Source organism: Myotis brandtii, unplaced genomic scaffold, assembly GCF_000412655.1.
Source record: "Myotis brandtii unplaced genomic scaffold, ASM41265v1 scaffold293, whole genome shotgun sequence".
In the NCBI taxonomy this organism is placed as follows: domain Eukaryota; kingdom Metazoa; phylum Chordata; class Mammalia; order Chiroptera; family Vespertilionidae; genus Myotis; species Myotis brandtii.
This window is the reverse complement of record NW_005361201.1, coordinates 2,344,776-2,370,054: the sequence shown is the minus strand read 5'-3', so window position 1 is coordinate 2,370,054 and position 25,279 is coordinate 2,344,776. Positions and strand designations below refer to the sequence as shown.

General features: G+C 38.5%; 1 protein-coding gene across 1 annotated transcript in view; it reads right to left on the bottom strand.

Annotated features, from left to right (window-relative positions):
* ANO5 (anoctamin 5) overlaps positions 1-22,786 on the bottom strand; it is a 70,141-nt gene extending 47,355 nt beyond the window's left edge. Inside the window, exons 1-6 of the mRNA XM_014542241.1 lie at positions 22,332-22,786; positions 15,486-15,532; positions 9,320-9,367; positions 8,833-8,874; positions 6,248-6,361; positions 1,076-1,144 (exon numbers count right to left, since the gene is read on the bottom strand). Of these exons, the coding sequence (XP_014397727.1) occupies positions 1,076-1,144; positions 6,248-6,361; positions 8,833-8,874; positions 9,320-9,367; positions 15,486-15,532; positions 22,332-22,371 (360 nt within the window). The 5' untranslated portion in view covers positions 22,372-22,786. The remainder of the gene's footprint in view (positions 1-1,075; positions 1,145-6,247; positions 6,362-8,832; positions 8,875-9,319; positions 9,368-15,485; positions 15,533-22,331) is intronic.
* Positions 22,787-25,279: the final 2,493 nt, after the last annotated feature.

Sequence of the window (25,279 nt, the reverse complement as noted above, 5' to 3'; positions counted from 1 at the left end):
AGAGAGAGAGAGAGAAAGAGAGAGAGAGAGAGAGAGAGAGAGAGAGAGAGAGAGAGAGAGAGAGAGGTAAAGAAAGAATATTTTAAAATACATATTTCAGTGTCAATGTATACTAGCCTGAAATCCACAGATACATATGTGTTCTGGGCAATCTCTTAAGTATTGATTTAGCAACTAGCCATGTGCTCAGAATTGTGCTTAGGGTATATGTGGAACACTTAGGAAGTATAAGATGCAGTCACTCTTTTTCCCTAACTTCTATGTATAGCCCAAACTTAGAGCATGTATAGCCTACACTATTTTTCCTGCAAAAGGCCATTTGGATATTTATAACATCACTCAAGGGCCATACAAAATAATCAACTTAAAATTAACCTGCTATATTTGATCAAACATTTAATTAACTCACCCCTAATGCCTTGGCAGGGCCACACCAAATCCCAAACCCTGACCTAGAGGAAGTACTTTAGAAAATAAGGGTTCATTAAACAGAAGAATGGTTATATTTTAGTTATAGAGTGTGTGGTATAATACATATTTATTAGTTCAGTAAAAACAGAGATAGATAAGAACTAACGAGTGTTAATTTAGAACTAAAGAGTATTAGAGTTTCATAGACAGAATAGAAACTTAAATATGGCTTAAAAATAATTTTGAAGGAAATTCTAGAAAAATAGTAGTGGGTTAGAAAAAAAATTGTGTCATATTCATGAGCAGAAACGTTCCTTGGCTTAAATATCAGCTACAAATTAGCCAGGCTAACTAGATCGGATGCCGGATTATAGGCAGCTTTCACAATGAGAAAGATATAAAACAAAAACCATGTCTTCACTTTCTTCATATCCTAAACAGAATTATTTACATCTATTTGTCAAGTGTTCCACTCATCATCTCACAGAGCAAAAACCAACTTACCTGAACAATCACAGGTATTACCATTTCCAGTGTACACATTTGTAGCCAAAAAAGAAAAACTAATGTATTGCTCCCAAGACAAGGTTTATCTAGTCAAAGGCCAGAGTAGAAGAAAAGAACATTTTAACACCAAGGTTCTGGTATAAATTAACTACTTTACCCTTTTGTCTTCAATTTCCAATTCAAGACCTGTTTTTCTGAGGTTTTCTTCAAACATTTTTCTTCTTTCCTATGGAAAAATGAATCAACAGAATTATGCAGAACATTTCCATTTACACCATGATAGACTTGTTACATAATGAAGATGCCTCTGAGGGTCCATTGCCCCTCCTATGGTTTCATTTAAAAGTACTCTATGTAGAATCCCCATCTCAATGTCATGTGCTGCTTTTCACCAGGACTTTAACTCATAAATTCCAATATATCTAAGGATAATCTCCAGGAAGAGTGCAGGATCTTGATCTGAAAAAAAATGCACAAAACTTTACTAAATAAGAACAAAAAATAGAGAAACAGATTATGCTCCTAGTTAGGAAAACACAGTATTACAAAGCTATCAGTACCCTTCAAATAAATGAGATACATAAGACAATTTTAAACCAAAATATCATCATGATGTTTTAGTCTTAAAGAATACAACAGGTTCACTTAGAAAAAGTAAAATTAAATTAAATGCAAATAATCACTACTTGTGGGCTTCAAAACTATGCACTAATTGCTGAAAAAACTTTTGGTTTTAATTATGATTTCATTGTGAAAAATTTCATAATAATGGAAATTTTAAAAGGCTTTGCTAGGATGTTAGAGGACACTCATCTTCAAATGGATACCTTGAGATGTAATCTTTTACAAGGAGTAAAAGATTCTTTTATATATTTACTAGTGGCCTGGTGCACAAAATTCATACACATTAAAAGGGAATTAATTAGAGAAAATATTTTAATATTGCTATTTGCCCTTTCTCTATAATAGAAGTGTCCGGCTGGCCTCACCCCCATTGGGCAACACCAAGACCTGGCCAGCCCCACCCCTGTCAAGCCCTGCTGGGCGGGGGATGCAGTCTCAGGTCTCCTGGCCCTGGCCCACACCATGCAGCCTCATCCAGACCCGCTGCGCTGCGAGACCCATCAATGCACCTCCTGGTGACCAGTCGTGGTCATTACAGGCAGCCTCATCCAGACCCGCTGCGCTGCGAGACCCATTAATGCACCTCCTGGTGACCAGTCGTGGTCATTACAAATGAAAATAAAGTCATGAATTTAAGCATGCACATTCATTTTCAATGCCTGATTTGTCTGCATTCTCCAAATTGCAAAATAAATAAGATCTTCAGCCAGATAGCATCCTACTGCCAAGTTCTTTATATAATGACACATACCATTCTCTCCACTCAGTATGCTCTATTTGAATGGATTAAATGTATGTGACTCATATGAAAGGCACTGCTGCTTGCTCTTAATAGAGGAAGCATTAGCTCATTACCTAATGTCATAAAGTGGTTTAAATGACATATACTGACTTGAAGAACAGAAGGAAAAATAACAAAAAAAAACACCCACATAAAACAGTTCAGTGCTGTGGACGGCAGAATCAGAATCCTCTCCCTTTCCCTTTGATTTTTTTTCTGCTTTTCCAATGAACCTATTTGTGCTCTGCCTCAAAACCAACACAGAAGACAAAATCAGATGCTCTAATCTGCATTTTATAGTGCCATTTGAGTACAAAGAGGTGTTTTTCAATCTTTACTTTTTTTTTTAATCAGTGCAGCTCAAACTTGCTCCCAATGTTCCAGGAGCCAGGCCAACATGACTGTGTGGACACACCTTTGCTAGGTGCTGTCAGGCTTCAGGGCTGGGGCAGGGAACATGCCCGGTGTCGCTGGAAATGTCTCTACATAGCAGGAGTCTTTTCATTATAAAATGCAAAGCAGCAGCCATTTTCCATTACCTCCATCCCCAGCTCTCCTCGCCCAGGGGCATGGGAAGGGGCTGGGAGGATATTTACTCCCGGCTCTTTGATTTCTCTTATTTAATGGAGCCCAGTGACAGCTGCTTCTCTGAGTGCAGTGCCAGCCAGCTGGCTCAGGGCTAGCTACACCTGGAAGGCAAGTGACAGAGCTGACCAGGGACTTTGACCAAGCCCAAGAGCAGGTCACAGCAACCTTGGCAGGTAGGCTGCTCCCGAAGACTCTAGGCCTCTCCCAGCTCCACATCCCAGCTCCCTGCTCTCCCCCTTTCACCGACAGGCTCCACCGGCATGGTGTGCCCCAAGGCTTGGTGTGCAGATGCCAGGGTTGCAGGTTCAAGACGCTCTGCCTCCTCCTGGCACTTTGAGCCATAAGCGCCGGCAGGGACCTTTCCACTAGGTCTTGGTCTTTGGTCACTGCTGAGGTTTTCTGAACTCTCTAGGCCAGGGACAGCCAGGACCTTTGCCTCTGACCAATGTTGTGCCTGCAGCCTGCCTGGGGTACCCCAAGCCCTGGGAAAGCGTGGGGGCATGGCTGGCCTAGGTGAGGGGCCATGGGGGGTGAGGGGGTTGGCTAGCCACCCCACCCTCAATTGGGGTGGGAGAGGCTGATCAGGGGTGGGACCTGGGGAGGGGCTGGGCAGGGCACCCATCTTGTGATGGCATTATGGCATGAGGGTCAATTTGCACATTACCTCTTTATTATATAGGATTTTTAAAAAGTATTTTTATTGATTTCAGAGAGAGGAAGAGGAAGAGAGAGATAAAAACATCAATGATGAGAGAGAATCATTGATCAGCTTCCTCCGTCAGGCCCCACACTGGGGATCAAGCCCACAACCTGGGCATGAGCCCTGACTGGGAATCGATCCCTGACCTTTTGGTTCCTAGGTCAACACTCAATTACTGAGCCACACTGGACCAGGAAAAGTTATTTTAATATGTCCTTTCCCTCCTCTTCCAATGTTTACTATATGTTCACTACATCTCAGAACAGGCCTGTGATAATGATGCAAGGTTCCTTTCTCAGCTACCCTTTCATAGTTGCCCTTCTCCTATGTTACCAGAAAAGGACAAACAGGAAACAAAAAAAGGAGAGAGACATTAAATGTATTGTATCATGCCATGGACAGTGTGGCTCAATTGGCTGAGCAATGTCCCACACTGAAATGTTGCCAGTTGGATTCCTGGTCAAGGCACATGCCCAGGTTGTGGGCTCGAGTCCTGGTCAGCGTGTTTGTGGGAAGCAGCTGATTCATATCTCTCTCTCTCTCTCTCTCTCTCTCCTTTCCTTTCCTCTCTAAATAAATAAAAAAATATTTTTAAAAGTCTTAAAAATATTGTATCAGTATTGAAAAAGTGAATAATCCTTCTCATTGTAATAACAATTGCTTTTGTAAGTCATATAGTCACTGCTTCTCTGAGTTCGAGGAAATAGGATTGTTAGTTCATAGACCATTAAACACTACTTTTATGATGAATCACTTTGTATAATTCAGGATTTCAAAAAAAGATTAAAATTGCTAGAGCAATCATCTTTTTATTCCAATCTATTTATTTATCTAGACAAGCTTAATTCACACTAACCATATATAAAAACAAAAGAGGACTATATTCAAAGCTGAACCATCTCATTCTAGGAATAATTCTCATTCAACTATGAACAAGAAAATATTTTTTAAAGCCCTGCTGCCCATCTTGTTAACTGATGCATTTATCATGAGTTTACTTTTTTAAAATAACATTTTATTTTGTTTTTATTTAGACCAAGTGGTGATATTTTATTTATTTATTTTTATTGAGATCAAGTGATAGTATTTGTTCTTGCTTTTTTTTTAATATAGAAGAATTAACAGCAGATGTGTTTGTTAAAAAAAAATAGCCCAGTAAAGAACAACACAAAATATAATTTAAAAGAGAGAAGAAAGACTTGTAAGAGCAATATCCCTAAGCAGGCATATGGAGAAGTTAGTATTACAGGCTTGAAAGTGCTATTCTTAGAAAGGCCTGCCTACAGGAGTGGCGCTCAGGTCTGGGAACTTGGCTTTCAGGAGGGTTCCCACAACTCCCAGAAGTGATAAAAGTTGCTCAATTTACCTTAACTGTTTATACAAACAATGCCGTTTATGCTAATCATTTGCTTTCCATCTGGGACTATGACATGTTAGTGTGTGCTAGGCAGAAGGTGAGAAGGTGACCAGCCCCCAATAATATCCTAGGGCACTTAGTTTTTAATGAAAATCCCTAGTAGACAACAATTCACCCGAGGAATTAAGTGCATTCTGTACCACTCCAATGAAAGAAAAATCTTGTGAGCTTGCACCTGTTTTCCTCTGGACTTTGCCTCATGCATTATTTCTATTATTTCAGTCCAATAAAACATGGCCATTGCGTATGACTATATACAGTGCATGTGTATCCTTCTAATGAATGACCAAACCTGGGGGTAGTATTGGTGACTCCGGAATAGTAGGCAAGAAGAAATGGGATCCAGGGTACAAGTGGAGGTGTTGGCTGTAGGCAGAATAATAGTTTTTCTATGATAACAGGAAGAATAGTAGATTATGCAGGTGAAGATGCTGGTGAATGGACAGATGTGAATGGAAATTTAGAATTTCTCTTCTACTTACTTTAGTTTTCCCAGTGAAATAGAAAAGTATGGTCAGCTAAGCTTGAAAATGGGGATGAGGAATTGGAGGTGAGAGGAGAGAGAAAAAGTTGAAAAACAGTCATCAAGGAAAGTAGAGAGAAAAATAGAATAAACAAGTAAAGCATGACTGCCAGACAGTATTAAGGACCTAATATTTATTGAGCATCCATTATGCTCCAACCACTGTCCCAGGCATTTGGGCATATAGCAATGAACAAGACAAAGTCCTTGGTGTTATGAACTTAATTTATGGTGTTTGACACAGCAATTAAGTAAAAAAAAATAAGTACAGAAAGGGACATGTTATAATGGAAAGAAAATAAGATAAGGAACAGAGCATAATCTAAAGGAGATTTCAGATAGAGTGGATTAATGAAAATTGAAACAAAAGTTGCATACAAAAATATACATTATGTTTAGACATATAACTCAAATTTTAGAGGTAACAATTAACATTTAAGCTAAACTATATAAAAATAGAAGTAATTTTGAAGAGGAAAAAGAAGTTATTCTATAAAATGTCCAAAAAATAGAACTGATCTTACACATTCATTCATTCTTAGGCTGCCTATTTTGTAGTCCTCTTAACCAGGTTCAGCTTTCGGTAACACTTCAGAGGCCTCTGAGTTTTGCAGTATAATTCATTGGGAACATACCTGTCCAATTACAGAATGTGCTTCTTTCTCTTATTATCATTTCTTTCACATAAGTACTTACCATCTTTAGTTCGGCTTCTTTCTTTACTTCATCAACATAGGAAAGCACAAAATCGATTCGCCTAATCCCATCTCGGAAGAAGATGGAGTCTTTGCTTTGTTTATCTTTATCAAACTGGAAGAGACATGAATAACAGAACAGTTTTATTTTCAAATGGCAAAAACATGATATCCTTAATCAGCTAAAATTGGGTCACCATCTAATTTTTTTCAGTCCTAAAATGACAGTTAAAGACAAGCAACCAGTTTTCATCAACATAAAATTATGCTTATTTTAGAAAATGAAGTTTCATAAAGGAGATGTTTATTAAACAATAAGGATTCCAGATGAAACTGAGTACATTAACAAGCATACACAACAAAAATGATGAAATTATATCCAAAATAGAATGAATATATGTATACACTGATCCCAAAATGCATATTCAGAGAGAGACTTGCTATCTTCATTAAACAACATGCCAATTAGTTCAACAAATAATTAATGGTCACACACTACTTTAGGGTTAGTTAATGAATCTCACTATATTATGATTTCATAAAATTGCCTATCCTATGATTTCATAAAAGGGTTCAAATAAAATCAAAGTGCAGTAAAAAATTAGGAAGCTGGTAGCTTGCGGCTGGCTTCACTACAAGTCTCATGCAAATCTTTCAACATTAATTTCTTAGGTGAGCCAAAATCAATCCTTTGTTTAAATTTGTGTTATTGATTCTCTAGGTATAATAATCAAACTTTCAAATTCAACTTTCATATGCTGTATAGTTCATTAGTGCCTTCCCTTTCAAAACCACAAGGACACTAGAGAGATTTAGAAAGAAGGAACTTCATATCTGACTGATTCTCTTCTTGGTTTATATGTATTTCTTGGAATAGCCCCATATAATACTTAGAATGATACAACCAGATAGGCAGTGGATGTCAGTGATCTCTCTAACTCTGTGATGCAAAGTTATAATATAGACAACTTTCTTGTATCTAACCTGTGAATGAAGAACTAGATTTTTAAAATTTTCATAACTGGTGTTTATATCAGTTTGTGAGTTTCTTTTATGGTGCTCTATGCTCTTTTCCAGTCAAGTCAGGCCAGGCAATCCTCCCATATAAAAGAATGAGTGTAGATCAGTCATGTATAAATAAGACAAAAATCTCATGTATGATCTGTTTCATGAGCAGAGTAACTGCATTTTATCTATATGAACACATAGTTGATGCGTCTGCAAAATAAGTAGTTTCCAATGTATAGAAGGAAATGAGTGGAAAAATAGATTAAGAAACAAAAATATTTAGGGAGTCTAAAGATTAAATATCAAAATATAGTAACTCAAATATTATGTCTGAGTTCTCTATGCTCCAAAAGAATTACATAATCATCTCCCTTTTCCTAAAAGAAAGTAAAAAAAAAAAACCTGAGAAAACTCAAACTGTTATCTTATATACTGATTATAAATCACTAAAAAAGTAAAAGTAAACAAAATAAACCATTTGAGCTCTTTTGTAAATCATCATAGTATTAACATGAAATTCACTGGAACTCATGAAAGCTAACTGGGGCCAAAATAATTGATTAGGATAAATATAATCAAAACAGAAAATAGAGGGGAAAAACAATAATCCTTTTGCTATAAATCTGTGACAGCTATTTTGCATGGTATTTTATAAAAGGAAACAACATATATTTAAAAGTGCTCTTACTGTTTGGACAAGCTAAATTTAGGTCCATGGACAGTTCTGGGAACAGAAAATGTGCACATAGAAATCAATAAAAATCACAGAGTATTTGACTATTAAGAAATAAACAAGTAGCTACAAGAATAGTGACTCCAATTATTTTCCTGAGGGTTCAGGCAAAATGGGTATATATACTTCCCTTCTACGAAAGCCAAAGGCTACATGGAAAACCCAAACTTCTGTCATTATGTTGTGCCCTTACTAAACTGTAAACATTTTTAAATTAAGGAAAAATCACTTGTAGCCTTGTAAATCACCATGAGGTATGTGTCAGCACTGTTAACAAAAACTAGTTGAAGCCACTGGGGCAGAAAAACCTGATAATTTTTAATATATAACCAGATACTATTAAAACCCATCATTGTTTTGTTTTGCCCAAGACATGACATTAAGATATTTTGCAGTATGTGACGAGTTTGTGTTTATATTTGATTTGCTCTTAGAAATGCCTATATGTAATGAGCCTTTTATAAATCTGGGGCCTTTTCTTTGAATTAGGTAATTATTCTGAACTTCAGAGACTTGGATTCCTGATGGGGGTTCTGAAATAGTATGTAAATTATATGTATGTACATATATATGTGTGTACATATATACACACACACATATATATATATGATACATATATATATATGATATACATACACATTTTTAGGAAGAGGTCCCATAGCTTTAATCAGATAAAAGAAAATTAATAGTCACCATTCTAAAACTTCAATTGCCCGGGGAAGAGGAAATCAGTAACAAAGACCCCCCCCTACTCCAAAATCAATACTATTCTTTGGGATAAAAATGACTTAGACTATCACTGCAGCTATCCAAGCATAAGCAGCAGCATTCAGCACTGCTTTTACCATAAGACGTCGCCTCAGGAACAAATTGTATCTCTTTGCAGGCTGTGAAGCAATCGACAGAGAGTTAACAAATCCTGCCCAGGATTAAAGAAAAGATTTCAAATATCATGGAGGGACCTGGAGAGTATTAGGTTAAGTGAAATAAGCTAGTCAGAGAAAGACAAGTACCACATGATTTCACTTATATATGGAATCTAATGAACAAAATAAACAAACAAAATTGAAACAGACTAATAGATACAGAGACCAGACTGACAGCTAGCTGTCAGAGGGGAAGAGGCTAGGAGGGCTCTCTCGAGCGTTCTCTCTCTCACTCACTCTCTCTCTCCCTTCCTCCCTCCCTCCTTCCCTCTTTCTAAAACCAATTTAAAAATTCCTTTATTTAAAAAAAATAAATCAACACTTGAAACCTATATAATCTTATAACCAATGTCACCCCAATAAATTTAATTTAAAAAGATAAAGTATAGTACTGATCATTGCTTACCAATACTGCTTCACTGAGGAGAAAGCTGGTCTCTCTGCTGCTCAGGCTCTGCAATTAGCACCGTAAGGAAGATACAATGCTGTTAATAATGATACAAGTGGGGAGCATATAATGTTCAACAACAAAAGCTCTAGCTTCTTTCTGCAGAAATACTAAACCTGCAATTCAGGGGAGCTCTGAAACACCTGAAACTAAATGCAAAACTGTGTTTATATATGTGTATACATGTGCATGTGTATTCATGCAAGTGTGGGTGTATATATGTGTATGTGTGTGTGAAGAGAGAGAGCTTGAGAGGGAATGAGAATTTCGGAGGTACCTTTATCAAATCATAAAAACACCACCACCACCTGAGACACAAGAAATGGTTGAGAACCACTATAGTACAGAGAAATAGCAAGGATCTCTATTCTTTTAATGATGCTGAATTCTCAACAGGACCAAAACAAAGGGCAGAATCAATGGATTATTTTAGGCCTTTCAAACATTCGATGACATTACTGAAACAGTGGGAAGACTGAGCCTAAGTAAATAAATACTCAAAATCCTATTTCACTGATATGTGATCTATCTGCCTGTGAACCTTGAATGATTCCATTAACTCAGATAGCAGCATTGTTTTGGCTACAACCCTTATCTGCCTGTGAACCTTGAATGATTCCATTAACTCAGCAGCATTGTTTTGGCTACAACCCGCAAATGTTACTATGTTGCATTTTCACTTTTATTCGGTTCAATGTTTTGTTTTGTGTTTTCCTTGAGACTTTCTTTGACCCATGAATTCTTTAGAAGTATGTTGTCTAGTTTCTAATTGTTGGAGATGTTCCTGTTATCATTCTGATTAATTTGATTCTATTGTGGTCGAAAAACACACTCTATGATTTAAATTATTTTAAATTTGTTGAGGTTTGTTTTATCTTGGCATATATTCCATAAGTACTTGAAATGAATGTGTATTCTCTTGCTGTCAAATGGAATAGTCTATAAATGGCAGTTATATCCTGTTGATTGATGTATTAAGTTAATCTACATCTTTGCTGGTTTCCTCTTTAGTTGTGTCATCTATTGTTGAGAAAGGAGTGAAGTCTCCAGTTGTAATTAAAGACTTGTGTATTACTGCTTTCCATTCTATTATTTTGCTTCATATATTATGATGCTATTTCTTGGCACATATATCTTACCTATATCTTAATGTTGGATGGACACTTCTAATGATTCTATTAATGTCCTGCTTTATCCATGGTGATTTTATTTGCTACAAAGTGTACTTTATATATTAATTTAGCACTCCTACTTTCTATTAATGTTTGTATATATTTTCAGTCATAATATGTTTTTAATCCTTAAACTTCCATGTTTTTAATCCACTTTGCAAATCTGTTTTTCAATTAGTGTGTTTAGACTATTTACATTTAATATAATTGATTAGAAATTAATTCTGCCATTATTTTTTGTTTTGTTTCCTGTTTGTTCTCTGTGTTATATTTCTCTATTTTATTTTGCATGACTTCATATCAGTTATTGGAACTTTCTTAATAATTCCATTTTGATTTATTTAAGCAGTTTTGAATGTATCACTTTATGTATAGTTTTTTAAGTGGTGGTTTTCACATTACATCATATACACATTACTTATCACAACCCACAATATGTATGTTTTATCTATCAAGTGAAGTATATAACCCTCATGTCCATTTATATCCCTGAACCTCTTTATTTATTATCTTAAACTAGAGGCCCGGTGCACAAAAATGTGTGCATTTGGGAGGGTCCCTCAGCCCAGCCTGTGCCCTCTCGCAGTCTGGGACCCCTCAGGGGATGACCACCTGCTGGCTTAGGCCTGCTCCCTGGGGGATTTGGCCTAAGCTGGCAATCAGACATCACTCTGGCAGCCCAGGAGCCCTCGGGGGATGTCCACTTGCCAGCGGGGAGCAGGCTTAGCTGCAGTCGGATATCCTTAGTGCTGATGAGGAGGCGGGAGAGGCTCCCACCACCACCGCTGTATTGGCAGCCATCAGCCTTGCTTGTGGCTGAGCAGAGCTTCCCCTGTGGGAGCACACTGACCACCAGGGGGCAGCTCCTGCATTGAGCGTCTGCCCACTGGTGGTCAGTGTGTGTCATAGTAACCAGTGATTCCCAGTCTCTCTGCTGTTAGGGTCAATTTGCATATTACCCTTTTATTATATAGGATAGAGGCCTGGTGCATGGGTGGGGGTTGGCTGTTTTGCCCTGAAGGGTGTCCCAGATCAGGGTGGGGGTCCTGCTGGGGTGCCTGGCCAGCCTGGGTGAGGGGCTGATGGCTGTCTGCAGGTGGGCCAAGCCCCCCAGCGGAGACCCTTAGCCTATACGGGTGTGGCCAGCCTGGGTGAGGGGCTGATGGCTGTTTGCAGGCTGGTCACAGCCCCCAGCCACCCAAGCTCCCAGTGAAGGCTGGCTGGAAGCAGGTATCTGAGATTTATTTAGCTTCTATAATTGAAACTTTGTTGCCTTTTGCGGAGGCTACAGCTGGCCAGGCCAGGTGGGAAACTTGGCTTCCTCCATCGCCGGGGCAACCAAGCCTCGGGCTTACTCCAGCTCCGTGGCTGCCAGCCGCCATCTTGGTTGGGTTAATTTGCATATAGTCGCTCTGATAGGCTGGTGGGCATGGCTTGGGTGTAGTGAAGGTATGGTCAATTAGCATCTTTGTCTTTTATTAGTGCAGCTATTTCTCTGTATACATTGAGAACATCAGAAATTGTTAAAAATTTTTACTTCAATTGTCAAGCATAATTTTGAAAACTCAGAGGAGAAAGTCTATTGCATTTAGTCATATTTTTACTCTTCCTGCTTTTTTTCCTCCTTTCTCATGTCTCAATATTCATTTTATCATTTATTTCTGTTAAATAACTTACTTTGGCCAATCTTTTAGGGTAGATGTGCTGGTAAAGTTTTCATTAGTCTTCCTTCATTTGAGAATGTCTTGATTTTCTGTTGATACCAAAGGGTACTTTCATTGACTATATAATTCTGGATTGGCACTTTTTGACCACTTAAAACAACTGTAGCACTTCCTTGGGTTTCTGATGAGAAAGCTGCTGTAATTTTAATTACTTTCCCCCTATAGTTAAGGTGTTTTTTTCTCACTGCTTTCAAGAATTTTTTTTTATATTTAGTTTTCTGAACCAGTTTTAGTTCAATTGATGTGAATTTCTTTTAGTTTATCCTGTTTATAGTTCCTTCAGCTTCTTGAATCTGTAGGTTTATGTATTTTGACAAATTGAGATATTTCCAGCTGCCCTGGGTTTTCAGTAACACAAATACAAGATCTTTTGTTATAGTCCCATAGGTGCCTGAGGCTCTGTTCATTTTATTTAATTTTTCCTCTCTTCTGTATAGAGTAGGTAATTTCTATTCTATCTCCAAATTCAGTGATTCTGTCTTCTATCCATTCCACCTTCTGTTGAGTTTTTTTTCTAATTTCAGTTATCTATTTTTCAATTCTCAAATTTCCCATAGGTTCTTCTTCAAAACTTCTGTTATATTTTTGCTGAGACCTTCTACTTTTTTATGTATGAAGTATGTTCACAATTGCTCACTGAAGCACGTGGATGATAGTTGCTTTAAAATCTTAATCAGATAAAGTCTAACATCTGTGTCACCTGGTAGCTATTGCTTGTCTCATCTCATTTAAGTTGATGTCCTTCTGGTTCTTGGTATCATATGTGATTTTTCTACAGAAATCTAAACTTGTAGGGTATTGTGTTATACGATTATAGATTTTATTTAAATCTCCTGTTTTACTAAAGCTGAAGACTTACTACTAAGTCTTCTCTGACACCACTCTGATGGGGTAAGTGGAGTGATGCCTTACAACCTGGTGGGGGTAGAATTCCAGATTTCCTTCTCAGCCTCTGTGTATATGAAGGGCTGGTGGAATGGTGGAAGGGTTTCTCATTACTACTGAGTCGGGTGGAAGTTCAATCTTACCATTAGGCCTTCACTGATCCCAACCTGTCTGGAAAGATGCCTCCTTACTGCTCCCTACATGGTTTCCACTGTCACCATGGCAGGGAGTGGTGTGGGGATGGCTTCTCCAGTGGTTCTCAACCTTCCTAATGCCACGACCCTTTAATACAGTTCCTCATGTTGTGGTGACCCCCAACCATAAAATTATTTTTGTTGCTACTTCATAACTGTAATTTTGCTACTGTTATGAATCGTAACATAAATATCTGGTAAGTAGGATGTATTTTCATTGTTCGCGACCCACAGGTTGAGAACCGCTGTGTGAAACTCATGGATTTCCACCAGGCTATCTCTGATAACAACCCAGCACAAATGAATTGTGCATCTTGTTACTACTGATAAGAGTGAAAGTCCAGGCTGCCCACATGTTTTCCACTGATTCTATGCAGATGAGTATGTGGGAGGGACACATTTTTAGAGTACCTGCCTTTTCATTGTTAAACCCTAAAACAGTCTTTTCTGATGCTGAATATATTGTAAATCAGCTAACGTATGAATATTTCAAATCAGACTATCCTTACTATGTCAACAAGTCAATAGTTCAATTTCCGCAACACTAAAAACAAAAACCCCATAAACAATGGCATGATATTACTAAAATGCTATAGTTGAATTTTTCTGAGTTTGACAAACCAATTGTAAAGCCTTAAAAATGTGAGCAAAATTTTTTGAAATAAAGTCCTATCTGAGGTTAAAGGCAAGGAAGCTATATCCATTGCTCTTGAAATTTGCAAAGGGATAAGGAACAGCATAAATATGACAAGAAATTATTTTTCTGTTATAGAAATTTAAGTCTAGAGTATATATGAATATGAAAGATAAACACAGAAGCCAAGAATGTAAACTGTAACTGCAGTTAACTTGAGAAATACATAAAAATCTGTGTGTATATTATTATGCCAATATGAACAAAATGACAATATATTTGTTATCATGTAAACTGGTTCAATCTTATAAATCTTTCCTCAGAATGCTCTAAAGAAATGGAGACTTGATTTTTTCATGTTCTTTATTTTCTAGATACTTGTTTTGATTCACTTAATAAGTATGTTCTCAGTGTCACATTATATCCCTTTAGTTGTGGAGACTATTTTATGATAGTGGTTTTCAAACTTTAATGGCAATAAGAATCACTTGGGTGCTTTTTTAAAATCATGACTTCTTAACCTTACCCTGAAGAGTCCTGATTAGTAATCTGAGGTTGGGCCCAAATGTTTTCATTTTGAGGGAGTTTTTCATATAATTCTTATTCAGGTGGTCTACAAATTATACTGTAAAAATTACTGGACTATATATATGATTTCCATAGTCTCTTCAGTTTTCATATTCTGTTTCTGTCAGCATTTTGGTCACTGAACTTTTAAAGGAATTGCAGAGCTTCTGGGAATCTTTAGTCAAACAGTTTATCCTGCTAATAACTAGCACACAGCCAACCTACTCTGATAGACTTTCTTTCCCAGGGTGGGAATTTCAGTCATTCCTAAATAGCTATTTTTAAAGAAATATTTTTTTTGTTGTTATCTTGTTGGTCACCCTTAACCCAATTCAAGGACACGTACCGGAAAGATTACTTTGTCTGAAGTACCTTCAGAATGCTTACATTCTGTATATGAGAAATCCTAATTATCAGTTTATATAAATAAAATAAGGCTTTTGGTTGAGAAAATTCTGTATTTTTACAAGTGGCATTTAATTTTATTATTTATTATTTTATTTAATATGTTTACTTAACTCAGGTTGAATTACTGGAACCTTGGCATAGTCATCAATAAGCACTATTCACATACTAATAATTGTAACACAAAGAGCTGTCACATATTATAACTGCATTATACTCTATCAAAGTGTTAAGCCAAGTACTATTATATAGCATATCAAGTCTTAGCATTCTGAGTTTATTTCATAGGGATCCTGAAAACAAATCCAAGCTTGTGTTTGCTCCCTTACAACATCTAGAAAGACCCAATAATAAATCTGCATGAAACATGGTATTTGCTTTACTTAATAAAAAAATGACCAGGTTAGAGGAAAAAATAGAAAGAATGTAGTATGAGTAAATAGCTGAAGGGCAAAGACCTAAGATATTCATATAAAGTACATTTCTAACCTAGTCTTGGTTTTTCATTCTGACTTATAGGCAGCTAGTATATATTTAACTTACCTCACTCATTCTTAAATCAAAGTCTGCTTGCCTAGTGAGTCTTCTTCCTAAATTAAATAAGAAAGGAAAAAAAAACACATGTTAAATGGCCAATTGATCAGAATATGTTAAGAGTTTGCATAGAGAGAAAACAAGAATTCAAAAATCAAACAAAAAGTTCAAAGAAAAAAATACTGAAAGAAAATGCCCCAAATATTCCTGGAGCTAAGTTATTCAAAACAGCCTCCAAAACAAATCAGTGCCCCAAACTGTATATAATCTAGGAGAAAAACACCAAATACCAATATGTAGGATATAATGGCACCTACCAAGAAATAAACTTAACTCTGATAAATGCAGTTATTAAATACATAGACACAAAACTGCTGAGAGGAAAATATCCCATAGGGATGTCCATTGCTATCTCTTAGTTCTCACCATGTGAGATTTAATATTCTATCAGCATATTTTCCTGGAGTGGACCCAAGTTGGTTGCAAATAAGCAACTTAAGAATACAACATAAGCCCGGCCAGCGTGGCTCACTGGTTGAGCATTGACCTATGAAAGAGGTCATGTTTCAATTCACGGTCAGGGCACATGTCTGGGTTGCAGGCATGGACCCCAGTGTGGGAGGTGCAGTAGACAGCCGGTCAAAGATTCTCTGTCATCACTGGTGTATCACAAACTGCTTACACTGAATAAAGTTTCCTTCTTCATGCACCCAAACTGGGGATTCCTATTGATGGTACTAAGGACCATCAGTTGACACAAAGTATTTTAAAATTCTATTTTTTAGAAGAGAAAGTTTTTCCAGCACCTCCTTCCTCTAGTTATTTTTGCTGTATTTAAAATAAATAAAAATATTTTCAAACTGCTATTGGAACTTGATGCAATATGTTTATTTGAGAATGTAGAAAAGAGATGATATTTTTCCTCCAGGCTATCTCCTATCCCTAGTAGTTCTCTCTTATGCTTTGCTTTCACCTTTTAGCTTGCTGCTTTCTTTCCCTATAACTAACAACTACTTTTGACTAGGCCAGTGGTCGGCAAACTGCGACTCGCGAGCCACATGCGGCTCTTTGGCCCCTTGAGTGTGGCTCTTCCACAAAATACCAACTTCTGCACATGGGCCACGAAGTTTCAATCGCACTGTACGTGCGCGCCCGCACGTGGTATTTTGTGGAAGAGCCACACTCAAGGGGCCAAAGAGCCGCATGTGGCTCGCGAGCCGAAGTTTGCCGACCACTGGACTAGGCTAACTCTTGCTAATTTTTCACATTATAACAGTTTTGATATGTTCCTTTCGGGCCTTGCCAGAAACCTCCTCATCTGTCCCCTGGATTAGCCTCCTCCCTCTCCCACACCACCTGAATGTAGCCCTCTCTGGAACCTATCCCAATTACTCTTTCCTCCACAAGACTGAAAGCTACCTGAGAGCCAGATGGAACACAAAGATTAAAGAGGAAAGGTGTATTACCTCAGACTATATGCTCCTTCTTACACATAGTGCTCACACACACACACACACACACACACAAAATCAGATATTCGCACATGCCATAGACCCAGACACACTTCCACACTAACTCACAGAGTATAGAATGTAATAACTATGCATAATCACCAAACCCCTGTCAAAACAGAGGCCTATCTGAAGAGTCAGGATTTGAACCCAACAACTCTCAATCAGCTTTTTGTTATTCTTCCAACTGCCTCTAAAATGAATGGAAATGACTATGTTCTTCCTAATGTGCTAGAAACCAGAGACATAAAGGGCTTATATCATTGTGAAGTATCATAAAATATGAGTTAAAAGTAAAGTCACCCCAAAGACTGAGCTCTAAGTTTTTGCTGAAAGCACATTACTAAGAATACACACTCCAGCAAACCCAGAGCCCAAAAATAGCACCTGCATTTACCAAATGATCTTCTCAGTTTACACTCCTTCCAGCTGCGTTAAATAAAAATACACTTGATCCACACAGGGATTAAAGGCACTGACACCCACGCCCCCATAGCCAAAAGTCTTTGTATAACTTTTGACTCTTCAAAAATTTAACTACTAATAACCTACTGCTGACAGAAAGCCTGTCACAGTTGATTAACACATATTTTGTACTAGAGGCCCGGTGCACGAGGGGGGGAGTGTTCCTCAGCCAGCCCTGCGTCCTCTTGCAGTCTGGGAGCCCTCAGTGGATGTCCAACTGACGGCTTAGGCCCGATTCCTGAGGGGGTCGGGCCTAAGCCATCAGTTGGACATCCTTAGTGCTGTTGTGGAGGCGGGAGAGGCTCTCACCACCGCCACTGCACTTGCCAGCATCAGCCTGGCTTCTGGCTGAGCTGCGCTCCCCCTGTGGGAGCACATTGATCACCAGGGAACAGCTCCTGCATTGATCACCTGCCCCCTAGTGGTCAGTGTGTGTCATAGCGACCAGTCATTCTGCCGTCGGTCGATTTGCATATTAGCTTTTTAGTATATAGGAGGATTAAGATAACAAAAAGAAAATATTAGGAAAATCATAAGGAAAATACATTGGCAATATTTATTGAAATGTATCCACTCATAAGTGAACCTACACAGTTCAAACCCATGTTGTTCTTTTCCACCCCACCCGTGTGGCTCAGTGGTTGAGCATTCACCTCTGAACCAGGAAGTCATGGTTCCATTCCAGGTCAAGCACATGCCCAGTTTACAGGATTGATCCCCAGTGTGGGGTATGCAGGAGACAGCCAATCTATGCTTCACTCCCATCATTGATATCATTCTCCCTCCCCCACTCCCTCTTCTCTGAAAGCAATAAAAATATATTTTAAAAAAATAAACCAACAACTATTGGCAAGGATGTGGAAAAAAAGGGAGTCCTCATGCACTGTTGGGAGAAATGTAGATTGGTGCAGCCACTATGGAAAACAATATGGAGGTTCCTCAAACATTTAAAAATGGAACTGCCTTATGACCCAGGTTTCCACTTCTGGGTATATATCAAAAAAACACACACTGATTTGAAAGAACATATGCACCCTTATATTCATTGCAGCACTATCTATGATAGCCAAATTACAGAAGCAACCAACGTGCCCATCAAGAGACGAGTAGATAAAAATGTGGGTACATATATACAATGGAATATTACTTAGCTACAATAAAGAATGACATCTTGCCATTTGCAAAAACATGGATGGACTTAGAGGGTATTTTGCTAAGTGAATAAATCAGACAAAGACAACTATCGTATGATTCACTTATATGTGGACTCTAAAGAACAAACTAAATGAACAAACAAAACAGAAGACTCATAGATACAGAGGACAAACTTATGGTTGCCAGAAGCAAGGGAGGTTAGGGGACTGAGTGAAAAAAGGTGAAGGGATTGAGAAATATAGATTGGTGCTTACAAAATGGTCATGGGGATATAAAGAAAATATAGTCAATAATATTGTAATAACTATGTATGGTGCCAAGTATTGGAAATATCAGGGGGAACACTTTGTAAAATATATGACTATCTAACCACTATGCTGTAAACCTAAAACTAATACAAAATAATATTGAATGTAAACTGTAATTTAAAAATTTTAAAATACATCCTCACTGAAATGCACTTTTCATACAACCCTAGTAATAACAGAGGTCTTAATAATGAGAAGTAAAGCCAACCCAGCAAGATAATTCGCATATTGAAAAACATTTAGAAAAATAAGTCATTCGAGTGGCCTGGACCTCACCAATTTACACACTCCTGTACTTGGATTCTGGATCTATAAACAAAACAGTCAACAGGAATTTGGGCAGGCGCAGTCATCAGAATCAACCATCAAGTGTATATGGTATTCCATATCAATAGCCTCTTCTATCTCCACCCAAATTGGAGGCAAAGCTTCAATCACAATGAGAGGAAATATAAATATAGTGGCCTGGACCTCACCAATTTACACACTCCTGTACTTGGATTCTGGATCTATAAACAAAACAGTCAACAGGAATTTGGGCAGGCGCAGTCATCAGAATCAACCATCAAGTGTATATGGTATTCCATATCAATAGCCTCTTCTATCTCCACCCAAATTGGAGGCAAAGCTTCAATCACAATGAGAGGAAATAAAAATATATTACAATGGCCTTTGCCCGCCCCGCCCCCCCCCCAAAAAAAAAAGAAAAAAAAGAAAGAAAGAAAAGGAAAACTGAAATTCTTTTTGGAAAAGTTCTAAAACCTTCCTGGGACAGAGTCAAGCTGCACCATGACATTCTAGTAGCAAAGTTATCCTGAGGCTAAAGTAGATCACACTTCTAATATTGGAAAGATAATAATGGTCAATCTCTGCAATGCCATATTGATTTTTTAAATTATATATAGTTATATACTTCCCATTTTTCCTCCACTCCTTCACTGAAGGACATATTGTTGTACTTTCTCATAGCTTTACTTCAGAAGGACTGATTATAAAGAATTACTGAATGCTTCAAGCTAAAAAAATATCTATTAAGACCTTTGAATTACTGGAATTACAACATAAAGTAATTCTCAGCAAAGGAGAAAATCATTCAATAAATATAGGGACCTCTATTTATTATTTTACACATTTAAAAAATAAATATACTGGTAGGTAGGGACCCCCAATTTTATACATTCGAAAATCATTTGATTTCTTTTGCATTACTGAACACCAATCATTTTCCCTAACAAATAAATATATTGCATCATTTAGCAAAGCCATTAGTCAAAGCTAAAAGTTTTCAATTGTTTTATTTCCTTCTATCCCTAAATTATTTTTTGACTTAAAAAGGGAGTAGTTGCTTCTCACAGAATTAGAGAAAATATTTGAAAATCATATATACAGAATATGTAAAGAACTTTTACAATGCAATAATAAAATGACAAATAACTAAATTTTTAAATGGCAAAGAATTTGAATAGACATTTCTCCAAAGAAAATATATGAGTGGCTAGTAAGCACTGGAAAAGATATTTGACACATTAATCACTGAAAATAATGCAAATCAAAACCACATTAAGATACCATTTGACACACACTAGAATGGTGATAGCTAAGACAGATAACAAAAATGCTAGTGGGTACCAATATGTGGAACAATTAGATTGCTCGTGGGATTATGAAATGATGCAGACACTTGGAATAGTTTGGTAGTTTCTCAAAATTTACACTATAGAGCTACTGCATGATCCAGCAATTCCACTCCTAGGTATATAACCGAAAAAATAAAAAGAATGTCATACAAAACCTTGTACATAAACATTCATAATAGCATTATTCATGATAGCAAAAAAAAAAAAAAGTGAAAACCACCTAAATGTTCACCAACTGATGAATGAATAAAATGTGGAATATTATTTGGCAATAAAAAGGAATAATGCACTGATATAGGTTACAACATGGGTGAACTTCAACATCATTAAGATAAGAAAAAGAAGCCAGTTACAAACAACCACATATCATATGATTCTGTTTACATGATCACCCTTGCAATTCATGCAAGAGTAGGTCTTCCTTCCCCTGGCTGCCGGCACCCGGGACCCCAGCTTCCCTCGCAGCCCCAGCTTCATCCAGAAGGCCGGCCGAAAGGACATCCTGTCTAATTAGCACATGACACTTTTGTTATTATAGATTATGTTTGCTATATAAATTTATAGTAAATAAATGCGTGGCTGCCCATAGGCTGGGAACACAGAATAAGAGGAAGGCGGGTGATGGGGAGTGACTACTAAGAGGATTCTATTTGAGGTGATGAAAATGTTCTAAAATTAGATTATGGTGATGACTGCACAACTCTGTAAATATGCCAAACACCATTGAATTGCATACTTTAAATGGATGACTTTTATAGTGTATACATTGTATCAATAAAACTGTGAAGAAAGTGGAGGAGGGAGATGCAATAATACGTTCCATTTCTTGGTGCCTTTGAAGACTACCTAGTAAGACCGCATAGATCTCTTATTACTTAAAAGGATTGTGTCCATGTCTAGATCTAACAATAAACAAGACAAGAAAACAGACTGTTATCAAGGGAACTTAGCGTCATTGGAGATAGTCCCAGAAAATAGGTGACCTTTTAGAAAAAGGTGTGTACCAAGGTAAAACAGATCCACAGAGTATGGGTCTGCGCAAAGGCCTTAGCAAACAATGAGCAAATAATTTCTCCGCCGAAGATTCAATGAGAGCTGGTAGTACAGCGGTGCTCTAAGTGCATGCTTAAGAATCTCCACCCTCAGGGCCTGCCTCTCCCACAATTAACCAGGATCTCACAGCTCCAGCAGCCATCCGTGAATAGAGGCAAAAGCACCCACACAGCCCTGGCTGGTTTGCCTCAGTGAATAGAGCGTCAGCCTGCGGACTGAAGGGTCCCAGATTCGATTCCAGCCAAGGGCACATGCCTGCGTTGCGGGCTTTATCCCCGGTGGGGGAATGTGCAGCCAATCAATGATTCTCTCTCATCATTGCTGTTTCTATCTCTCTTTCCTCTCCCTTCCTCTCTGAAATCAATAAAGATATATTTTTTTAAAAAGCACCCATACAAGCGTCCGAGGTCATACACCCTAAGCAATGGCTCTCTGTGGGAGACTCTGTTCTGGGTGCCTGGGCACCTAAGCTCACATGCCTGGCGCGCTCACCTCGCCTCCCAGCATTTCCCCCGGGCTCCTGGGAGCACAGAGGTGCAAAGGGAAGGTGATCTTGGAACCACAGGGGGTCACGGGAACTAGGTCGGGCTTGCAGGAGCCGCGGAGAAAATCATGGGGCGCCCACCCACCCAGGGCGGGGTCTTTGCAGCCCCCCGTCTTGCACAGGGCACGCCAACGTCCCCCGAGAGCCCGACCCTCCTCCCGCGCCCCTTGGCCGGCTCCTACCTTCCTCCTTCACCACTTCCAGGACCTCGGGGTCGCCCATCTTCGCCAGCTCGTTAATGATGCTGAACGAGGTGTTCGAAGGGAGATGGCCGGCCCTCGAGGACTGGATACTGAATTTGAGCTTGGGCCGCCGGAACAGCTGCTCCGCGGACTCACCCGCCAGGGCCTCCCTCTTCCGCTCGCGGAGGGACTGGCTGTCCCAGAGCGACCCCGTCAGGGACTCCTCCGGCCCCGCGATCTCCGGGAACTTGGTCTTCTTCTCCAAGGGGTACCGCCACTCGCCCTCCCGGGCGCCGCTGGACTTGTGCCTCGTCGCCCTCTTCCGGTAGCGCTCCCGGGTCCCCTCCCAGTACTGCTCCCAGAGCGAGCCGTCCTCCCGGTCGTCCAGCTCCCTCGCCTTGCTCTCGGGCTCCCCCGGGTCCTCTCCACTCCCGCTCCCCTGCTGCGGTGCGGGCCTTTCCTTTCCTTTCCTTTCCTTTCCTTTCCTTTCCTTTCCTTTCCTTTCCTTTCCTTTCCTTTCCTTTCCTTTCCTTTCCTTTCCTTTCCTTTCCTTTCCTTTCCTTTCCTTTCCTTTCCTTTCCTTTCCTTTCCTTTCCTTTCCTTTCCTTTCCTTTCCTTTCCTTTCCTTTCCTTTCCTTTCCTTTCCTTTCCTTTCCTTTCCTTTCCTTTCCTTTCCTTTCCTTTCCTTTCCTTTCCTTTCCTTTCCTTTCCTTTCCTTTCCTTTCCTTTCCTTTCCTTTCCTTTCCTTTCCTTTCCTTTCCTTTCCTTTCCTTTCCTTTCCTTTCCTTTCCTTTCCTTTCCTTTCCTTTCCTTTCCTTTCCTTTCCTTTCCTTTCCTTTCCTTTCCTTTCCTTTCCTTTCCTTTCCTTTCCTTTCCTTTCCTTTCCTTTCCTTTCCTTTCCTTTCCTTTCCTTTCCTTTCCTTTCCTTTCCTTTCCTTTCCTTTCCTTTCCTTTCCTTTCCTTTCCTTTCCTTTCCTTTCCTTTCCTTTCCTTTCCTTTCCTTTCCTTTCCTTTCCTTTCCTTTCCTTTCCTTTCCTTTCCTTTCCTTTCCTTTCCTTTCCTTTCCTTTCCTTTCCTTTCCTTTCCTTTCCTTTCCTTTCCTTTCCTTTCCTTTCCTTTCCTTTCCTTTCCTTTCCTTTCCTTTCCTTTCCTTTCCTTTCCTTTCCTTTCCTTTCCTTTCCTTTCCTTTCCTTTCCTTTCCTTTCCTTTCCTTTCCTTTCCTTTCCTTTCCTTTCCTTTCCTTTCCTTTCCTTTCCTTTCCTTTCCTTTCCTTTCCTTTCCTTTCCTTTCCTTTCCTTTCCTTTCCTTTCCTTTCCTTTCCTTTCCTTTCCTTTCCTTTCCTTTCCTTTCCTTTCCTTTCCTTTCCTTTCCTTTCCTTTCCTTTCCTTTCCTTTCCTTTCCTTTCCTTTCCTTTCCTTTCCTTTCCTTTCCTTTCCTTTCCTTTCCTTTCCTTTCCTTTCCTTTCCTTTCCTTTCCTTTCCTTTCCTTTCCTTTCCTTTCCTTTCCTTTCCTTTCCTTTCCTTTCCTTTCCTTTCCTTTCCTTTCCTTTCCTTTCCTTTCCTTTCCTTTCCTTTCCTTTCCTTTCCTTTCCTTTCCTTTCCTTTCCTTTCCTTTCCTTTCCTTTCCTTTCCTTTCCTTTCCTTTCCTTTCCTTTCCTTTCCTTTCCTTTCCTTTCCTTTCCTTTCCTTTCCTTTCCTTTCCTTTCCTTTCCTTTCCTTTCCTTTCCTTTCCTTTCCTTTCCTTTCCTTTCCTTTCCTTTCCTTTCCTTTCCTTTCCTTTCCTTTCCTTTCCTTTCCTTTCCTTTCCTTTCCTTTCCTTTCCTTTCCTTTCCTTTCCTTTCCTTTCCTTTCCTTTCCTTTCCTTTCCTTTCCTTTCCTTTCCTTTCCTTTCCTTTCCTTTCCTTTCCTTTCCTTTCCTTTCCTTTCCTTTCCTTTCCTTTCTTTTCCTTTCCTTTCCTTTCCTTTTTTGCTATTCTATTCCCCCCTCCCCTTTCTATGGACTTTTTAGAACTAAGAATTACCTTTTACAGATGAGGAAAAAGGCCTAGAGAAAAGTGTTTTGGTGAAGGTCATGGTTAACTGTAGAACTGAAAATCATCTTTTGTTTTTTTTCTATATCTTTCTATCTATACTCTTAAACCTCTAGGAATATATCAGTTCTGGTCACGTAATTTGAGACAAGCAATTCCTTACTTGATACATTCTGGAATTGTGTTTGAAATGTGAGTCAGCCAGTGAACTTACATGTAATTACAATAAATCCCTAGTTATGATGCAAAGTGTTTGGTTTTACCTCTTGATTACTAATCATTGTTTAATTCTAATAACACGTTTATAACATGATTTGTTTCATGGTCTTCCTGTATCTGTTTTATGTTCTTCCTGTATGTTTCATGTTCTTCCACTAGGCATTGTGCATATTTTGATTCAACAAATGAGTGCAATCTTTGCTTTATATAGATTAAATAAAAATATTTATTTAATTGTTTTTCTATTATTTTTCTATTGTTATATAATTATAAGTTTTATATTTCTTGATTCTGCACCATATTTGAAGTGACATATGAGAAGACATTTAATGCTCGTGGTTTTGCACAAAATTAAATGGAATATTTTGATGCTGAATTGGCTGAAATTTTATCAACTTTCTGTAAACATTGTTAACAAAATATTGAAGGCTTCCTGTGTTCTTCAGATAAAGCTCTGTATCTTAGTTGATAAATTTTCTCTATAGCCTTATCACTGTAATATTTTATATTGCTCATCCATTTATAATTTTAGGATATTTTTATGTTCCCCATCACTATACCCTGCCTCTTTTTTTTTCCCCCCTTCAAAAAGCTTTATTGTTTCATTTGGTCCAATGCCTGGGAGAGGGCTTCAGGGTGGTTAAAAGAATGGATAGTAGTTTTGGGGAGAGGCTCAGGTAAAAGCCAGACATCAGGGGAA